This window comes from Lemur catta, chromosome 4 (assembly GCF_020740605.2).
Source record: "Lemur catta isolate mLemCat1 chromosome 4, mLemCat1.pri, whole genome shotgun sequence".
NCBI lineage: Eukaryota > Metazoa > Chordata > Mammalia > Primates > Lemuridae > Lemur > Lemur catta.
Window position 1 is genome coordinate 68385864 of NC_059131.1, and position 8581 is coordinate 68394444.

Genomic DNA, 8581 nt, shown 5'->3' on the forward strand with positions numbered 1-8581 from the left:
TGGAAGGCTTGGGCCTCTCATCAAAGGCCCCCAGAAAGACTTCATCCTGAGTGGGTGCTGTGAAAAAAAATAGCACAACTAGGACATTGACTGTAAGTGAATTGCAGAAGGGAAGGCCTTGCCTTACACAGTGAATGGGCTCCCAGTAAGTTGCATGCAAAATCAGTTTTCAGAAAATGTGATATGATTTAAATGAATCACCTGGTTCCTAGGAATGCCATTGTGCAAATGAGTTCTTAAGGAATTTTTTTGTAGAAAAATTATGTGTCCTTCTCTTACCACTGCCTGTGATCTCCTAGTTGACTGAATGAGAATTCGTATCATTAGAGTCAGTAAACTTTCACTGAGCACCTACTGCGTGCATGTTAGGTACATAAAAAATGCTTAAAGCAAGGCATGCCAGTGATGTTCATCAATCAATTGTGGGAGGAAGGAGGTGATCATTTCTTATGCACTTCTGCATGCCTGGCCATTCATACAATTAGCTTTATTTCTCATTTTATCCTCACTATAAGACTGAGAGGCTGATATTACCCCAGTTTTATAGATAGAGGAAGCTGAGACTCAGAAAAGCAAAGTGATGTGCTCAGGGTCATAGCCATACTAAGTGGCCGAGTTGTGCAAACACAGGTCTTTTGATTTAAAATTTAGGGTTCTTTCCATTACACCATAAGCCTCCTACCATACCAGAAATAGACACAAGCTACAGGACAGTGGCTCAGGAAAAGGAGTAGGACTAAGTTCCCTTGTCTCTTCACCTTCTGTTTGTCTTCTCCTTTTTTGTTTTTTGTTCTGACCACACTAATGTAGTTAACGACCCTCATACCAGTTCTGGAGCAGAACCAACAGCTCCAGATATATGGATCCATCAAGCCATCTATCCATCTTTCCATCCATTCATCTTTACATATATTTTTCCATACACCGATGCATTTTCTCATCTATCCTTCCATCCTTTCTTCATCCATACCTCCATCCATCCATCTTTCCATTCATCTGTTTATTCATCTATCTTTCCATCTCTATCCATCCATCTTCCCATTCATCCACCTATCCATCCTTCCATCTATCCATTCACTTCCATCCATCCTTTCATCCTTTCATCATTCATTCTCCCATCCATCCATTTTTCTATCCATCCCTCTATCTTTCCATCCCTTATTCCATCCATCTGTCCATCCATTCATCTTTTCATATATCAGTCCTTGCATCTCCCTTTCCATATATCCTTCCATCATCCATTCATTCATCCATCTTCCCATACATTTATCTTTTTATCCTACTTTAAGTCTATCCTCTCATCCACCCATCCATTCATCATCCATCCATCTTTCTATATATCCATCCTTTTATCTATCTTTCCATCTATCCATCCTTTCATCATCAATCCTTCCACCATCCACACTTGCATCCATCCTTGCATTCTTCCATCTATTCACTACTTTTTCACTTAAAACAATATTGGTTGAGGATCTGCTGTGTGAGTGGCTGGGGATACAGCAGTGAACAGGTCAGTTTCCTCTATCAGTGGAGCTTACAACCTAATAGTGGAGAGAAACAGACAGTAAACAAGTCAGCCAACAAATGAATGAATGTCATAATTTCAGGTGGTGATAAGTGCTGGGAAGAAAATAAAATGGATGATATAATAAAGAGCCACAGGGAAGGAGATGACTACTTTAGATTGTGTGATGAGGAGGCCTCTCTGAGAAGGTGTTCAAAGTGGTCAGCCAAGTGGTAAACTGGGGCAGATCATCCCCGGCCCAAAAGAACAGCAAGTGCAAAGGCCCTAAGGCAGGAACTAGATTAGCATGGTAGCACACAAAAAGAAGGCAAGTATGGCAAAGAATAGTGAGTGATTGGGGAGAGCACTAAAGGATGAGAGAGGTTGTTAGTGGCTGGGTCAAGTTTTAAAAGCCTACCTAGTTTTCTGGGAAAATGGATTGTAGGCTGTCCAGAGAGAAGGCACAGAGACCAGATCAGTTGCAGCAGTTTTTGCAAGAGATAACAGTGGCTCGGGCTAGGGAGCTGGCAGTGAGTGAAGGAGGAGAAAGGACACTGAGGATATATTTTGGTAGTGGACCCAACAAAACATTCTGGTGAATTGGCTGTAGGGATGAGAAAATAGGGGGCAAAAGGATCACTTGTAGGGTTTGGGCTTGGGAAACTGTGTGGGTTTGGGGGACAAGTCTACATGTGGGAGACCAGGAGGGGCAGTGGGTGGCAGGTGGAAATCAAGAGTTCTGTTGGGCCATGTTTGGATGGAGATGCCCACTAAATACTCAGCTTTAATAAGTCAGTAGGCACATGATATAAGTCAGGAAAGAACCCTTGCTAGAGTCTAAATTCAGCCATTGTACAAAGCTGTTATTTCATGCCAAGGGATTAGATAAGATCACTATAAAGAGAATGTGGACAGAGATTCACAGATGGTTCACTGACCAAGCCTGGGGCGCTCACCATCACTTAGAGCTCTAGCGGAGAAAGAACCAGCAAGGAGGGCAGGTAAGAAAGACAGTGAGTTACGAAGCAGACCAGGACATGGGGTATCACGAACCCAGAAGCATAGAGTGATGAGCTAGAGGTCAAGGGAATTGTGGTCATAGAAGTGACTGTTGGGGTGGCCAGGTTAGAGGTTGTGGGGATTTGAGGGGACTAGCATTGGCTTGAGTGGAAGGAGTGAGAAAGTGAAGACAGAGACCATGGGGCGGGGAGTGGGGGCAGAAAGGGGCTGGTAGTAGAGAGGGCTGTGGGGTGGGAAGATGATTGCTAAAAGAGGAGATTGCAGAGTGTGTTTGCAGGCTGAAGGGAGTGAAGGCTTAGAAAGGGAGAGGCTGATGATGCAGGAGAGAGAAGGTAGTTGTAGGGGCCAAGTCCTTGGAAGGGCAAGTGGTGTGAGATGCAGAGCAGAGAGGCTGGGGTGGCCTTTCATGGGTGCAGGGACATTTCCCCTGGGGCATAGGGCAGGCAGGTGGACAGATCTTGTGGTGGGAAGATGCTACACTCAGGGGAGTACCACCTCCTGAACCCCGTCCCCTGCCCCAACTTCCGTGTGACTGAGGCAGATGGGTGCTCAGGAAGTGGGTGTTAAATAAATAAATAAGTGGATGAGTGAGTGAACGCATGAATGGGTGACAAAATGAGAGGACAAACACGTTGTGTTTTCTGCCTCTCTTCCTTGCCTGCCAGAGCTCCCAGTGTTTGGCACTGGGTAGGGTGGGCTAAAGGCCCAGAGCCCTTGCTGTGTAGCCCATGTAGAACTGGCTTCCTGCAAGGGAACACTGAAACCAGGGAGATCTGGGCCAAACAGGGACGATTCATAGGGTGGGGAACAAGAGAGCACTGGTGTGGGTTCAAGGCACCAGCCAGCGTCCTGGTTCATGCTGTCATTGAGCATGTGGCCTTGGGCAGATGTCTTTCTCTCTCTGGGTTGCAGTTTCTTTATTTGTTAAATGGATGGTTGGATTAGATCATTTCTTAGTTTTCTTTCTTTGTTTTTCTTTGCTTTTTTCCTTCTTCCCACCCTTCCTTCCTGTGCATGTGTCGTTTGTCTGGTCTGTGTTAGACTTAGTCCCTGCCCCTAAGGGGCTTACTGGTTCTTATTGTGAACTTACTGCTTGTCACTAGTTCCCTAGATATGGGGAGAGTCCAGGAACCTTTCTCTGCTTCCCACTCCTCCTCCTCACTTCCATTCCTCTCGTGCAAATGCCTACCACTCTGGCAAGGAGACTGCCCACTGACCCCAACCCAAGCCTTAAGACTGGCTGGATGATTGATTCAAGTCTACATTGAGCTTCATTTTAGCACCTGTTTCAAGGGAACTAATAAAAGTTAACATTTACTGAGTGTCTCTTATACTCCAAGCATGGTGCTAACATTTAATATGTATTACCTTGTTTAATCCTTGCCAGACACCATGGGATAGAGACAATAATTTGCCTCATTTTATAGATGAGGCTAGGTGACTTGTCCAAAGTTACACAGACAGGAAGTGGGGAGCAGGGATTCTACTCCAGACACACTGGCTCCAGAGCCAGGGAGTTTCAAACCTCCCCCCAGAGAGCCTGGGAAGGAGGCTAGGAGCCACAGAAAACATTTAGCTCACAATCACAGTTGAGTTTCTGAAAGACGGTGTGGACATTCATTGGCTCTCGGGGCTGGCAGGAACCTGGCCTTGTGAATGGAATTGTCTCCTGTGTGAATAAAGGGATTGTCTGGAATTTGGAGTCAAGAGCCCTGAGGTGGAGTTCTGCCCCACCATCTACCAACAGTGTGATCTGAGGCAAACTACGTAATCGCGCTGCACTCCAATTTCCTCTTTTATAAATTGGTAGTATGGGTGAGTACTTCACAGGAGGGTTGTGGGAATAAAGGGGTATAATGTGTGGGAAAGTGCTTTGCCAATATAAGGCTCTATACCTAGATGGTCAGCTTGACTTTGTTGTTGTTATGTAAGGGAATTCATTCTTAAGTATTTCTTTGGTAAATAACTCCTTTGGAAAAGCCAAGAATCCATGGACAGAAGGTGGTGATCTAATTTACTTTGTGTAAATTCATGCACTGAGTTTGCTTAAAGTGGTGGACCCGAGATGGAACAATAACTCCTCAGAAAAATTCCCAAGACACAACTTCCCACAGAGCTGGGTGCCCTCAGGGGCCCTCTTTCCTCTCCTACCCTTAATCCTGGGCACCTCCCCTCACCCCCAACGGACACACACTCAACACACTTGTACCTAGGGAGGCTGAAATGTTCACATATACTGATTCCCTCTTTGACCACTAACCACTTCACCTTGCCATGGCCCCCACCCCCAGAAAGTCCCTTCTGCTGATGGTCCAGGCAGCAGCAGAAGTAGCAGTTAGACTCTGGGCCCTAGAGTCACAGCACAGCTTCCAAATGCCACCAAACCCTCCAGCTGTTTGAGCTTCTGCAGATGCCAGAGCCTCAGTTTCTTCTTCTGGAAAGTGGGGATAATCATAACATCTACCTCCTGGGCCTCCTGGGAAGGCTGCAGTGTGTCAAGGCAGTGCCTCCAGTACCCGGGGGAAAGGACACTGCTCTAAATGACCCAGCCTGAGGGGTTCCCAAGGGGGTGACGGAGGGGCCTTCTAAGCTCCACTGTCCCTGCCCTGGCTCCAGCTGTCCCCCTGCCACCCCCAGAGCTTGCCCACTGCCAGCCCTGCAGACCTGCCCCACCTCCCCGCACCCACCTCACAGGCCTCTCCCCTGTGTGCCTCCAACAGGAAGTGAATACTCTGGCAATGCCTACGGCCACACCCCCTACTCCTCCTACAGCGAGGCCTGGCGCTTCCCCAACTCCAGCCTGCTGAGTAAGTCCCTGGGGCTGCCCGGGCCTTCTGCTGGGTGGGGTGGGGTGGCATGGGGGCAAGGCCAGGCAAAAAGTGTCTGAAAGCTGAGAGGCCCCAGGTTACATGGAGGGCCTGGGAGATAGGCGTTGTTTGTAGTCAAAGGTAGCAGGAGGCAGTGTACCTGGTTGTTTGGGGGAAGAGGGCAAAGGCCAGAGACTCCCTGGCATCGGTTTCCCTTGGGTCCCCAAGGCTGTGTCGATTAAACCTTTGTTTTGTGTAAGATTCAGAGCTCAGGACTGGAGGGGGAGGACCTCCTGCCTCAGGGGCTTCCAGTGCGACAGTGGCAGGCAGGACTCAGGGCGCCCCGCCAGCACGCGGCTCCCTCCTTCCTGGAAGCCGATCTCAAGAATGCCACCCTGTCCCCTGACCCCTCATTAACCATCTAAGTGGCTCACAAATACTCATGATTCAGCACCAAAACCCTTATGCAGAAACCCTTTGTTCCACCACGTTCCCCGTATTTGCCTGAGATGCGGACAGCAGTCGGGTCGAGGTCCAGACAGTGACCTTCAGGGAGCTTCCAGGCTGCTCTTCACCCCTCTCTGGCCCTGAGGCCCTGGCCTGGGAAGACCAGCTCTTCAGCAAAGCAAGCCCCACATATGGGGGGCTTGAGAGATCCCACTAGCCCCTCCCTGAGTGACCTTGGGGGTGTCAGAGCAAGCCCGAGCCAGAGAGAAGCAGCGGCCCAAGGGTGGCCGACCCCGAGGGCACCATTGCAGGCTGGTAGGACCATCCATTCCCCAAGACCCCCTCTCCTCCCGTTACCTCCTGGTGTTCCAGAAATCACTGGGAGGGTAGCTGACCTGAGCTCTCTTTGCCAGATGAGGTCAACGCCAAGCCACCTTTGTGTTCAGTTTAGCTAGGAAGGATGAGGGCAGCGACACACGCCGGGGCCAGGCACCTTCCCGCTGAGTGGCCCAGGCTGCCCCCTGCAGGTGTGCAGAGAGCTCTGAGGGTCCTTCCACCCCCAGGAGTCTAATCCCCTGCGGTTTTCAGGGGAAGAGTCTCTGGCCTGGCACTGTTAGGGCAAGGCTGGGAGGATCCCGAGGACCCCCAGTGTGCTTGGTTCTTTGGGGTTCTCCGTGCACCTGCTCCCTCCTGCCCTCCCCCTACAGCCAGGGTGGGGAAGGTCAGGGCAGTTGTGGGGGGAAGGGGCAAGAAGCAACTGTTCTTATTCTGGCCAGAAACTCAAAGGTGAGGCCAGAGAAGGAGGAAATGGGGCTGGAGAGGAGTTAATCTTTGATGATCAGATAGGCCAGAGGGATGAATGATTAACTTGTGTTGTCTTAAAGGTCAGCAGATGCAGGGAAGGCTATGGTGCAATTTCCCCCTCTGACCGGCAGTGTTGTTGTTATTTTTTTTTTTAACGTGTCCAGGTTCCCCATATTATTACAGTTCCACATCAAGGCCGAGCGCGCCACCCACCACCGCCACGGCCTTTGACCATCTGTAGTTGCCATGGGGACAGTGGGAGCAACCGAGCAACAGGAGGACTCAGCCTGGGACAGGCCCCAGAGAGTCACACAAAGGAATCTTTATTTATTACATGAAAAATAACCACAAGTCCAGCATTGTGGCTCACTCCCTGTGTGGTTAATTTAATGAACCATGAAAGACAGGATGACCTTGGAGAAGGCCAAACTGTCCTCCAAGACTCCTTAAGGAGGGGCAGGAGTCCCAGGGAAAGAAAACCATCCCATTCCAAAAAAGACAAAATTGGAGGAGAAATGGGGCCCCCAGCTGGAACCCACCAAAGGAGAGAGGAGGGAGCAGCTGGGGGCGGTGGGGGGAAGGTTGGGGGGATGGCGATTGGCCCTTACCTGGGCCCGAGGTGTGCACAGGGCACCTGCGTGGCCCTGTCGTCAACACTCTAGCAGCTACGGACTGAAAGCACTTCCTTCCAGCCCACAAGTCACAGCCTGGAGCCGAAGCTCTCCCCACCAGCCACCCTGGAGTCATCTCCCTCAGCTCCGCCTGTCCTCCTTGCCGAGGGCTGGTCCGGTCAATCAGAAACTCCCGGCTGTCAGCTGACCTTCCCTTGCCTGCTGCTGTGATGTGCAAGCCCCACCCCAGGTTCTCCTACAGTGGGTCATCCCTTTGGCAGCTGCGGTCAGCCGGGCCGGCCTCAAGCGGCTTGAGACAGACATTCCAAAGGGCCCTGTCCCCTGGGAGGTGAGGTGTGGACCTGCCCCGGCACAGTGAGGCGGGATTTCAGGGGACCCACTTCCCGCTCCCGACAGCTCCTGCCAAACCGAGTGTGTTTCCTGCAGCTCAAGCCCACCAGCTACCGAAGAGACCCCGAGGCAGCCCCTTGAAGCCAGCAACGGAGGTTCCCCCTCTGGCTCCCGCAGCTCCTGCCCCCAAGGCCTGACTGTATATACTGTACATGAAACTCTGTTTGGGTCAAACTTTCCTCTTTCCACCGCCCAGACTTTGGCCTCCGAGTGCATTGTCTCCCTGCCACGTTGGGCTTCTCTCCTTGACGCTTCTTTCTTTTTTAAAGACAACCCACCATTGCCATTGCCATGTGACTCAATAAACCATTACTCTCCATCTCAGGCTTTGGGGTTGGCTGGGGAAGGAGGCACCTGGGGCCTGGGCTTTTAGGGCTAAGTGGCCAACAAACTCACTTTGGAGCTGTGGTTGGAGGGAACTATCTAGTGACCCAGAGTCCTGACTTGGCATTCTCCCCCTGCCCTTAATAGATGTTTAATGCTCGGTACATCACTTACCCAGGCTTTGAGTGCTTCAGCACTGAGTAAATGTGAGGCTGGCACAGTGCCGGGCCAGTCACAGACCCCACACAAGTACTTGTGGTTATTAACAGGAAGCCAGAGACCCAGCGGGTGGGGTGGTGAAGGGCCCAGGGATGCTATAAAGTGGGGCCCACATCAACAGCTCTTGTGGCCCTGGTGGTGGGAGAGGAGGGGAGGGAGGACTGGGCTCTCCTGTGTGCCAGGCACAGTGTGGAGAGCTTCATATCACTTGAGTTGGAATTAGCCCCATTTTATAGATTAGGAAACTGAGGCTTAGAAAATAATGAAATTACTTGCCATGGTAGTCCTCTTAGACCTTTACCCAACAACACAGGACCCTCATCAGGGATGTCAGAGTGTTCTAAACCCAGTGGAGTTTCTAGAGCTGCCACTGAGAATCTAATTTCTTTTGGTTTGGTCCTAAAACTTTGACCTGACTGAGTGCTGGAAAAGCA

General features: G+C 50.6%; 1 protein-coding gene across 4 annotated transcripts in view; it reads left to right on the top strand.

Annotated features, from left to right (window-relative positions):
- Positions 1-7923, top strand: part of PAX8 (paired box 8) — a 59144-nt gene extending 51221 nt beyond the window's left edge. For all 4 annotated transcript variants that reach the window (XM_045550060.1, XM_045550062.1, XM_045550061.1 and 1 more), the window contains 2 exons: positions 5245-5331; positions 6747-7923. In XM_045550060.1, coding sequence (XP_045406016.1) covers positions 5245-5331; positions 6747-6823 — 164 coding nt within the window. In that variant the 3' untranslated portion in view covers positions 6824-7923. The remainder of the gene's footprint in view (positions 1-5244; positions 5332-6746) is intronic.
- The last annotated feature ends 658 nt before the right edge of the window (positions 7924-8581 follow it).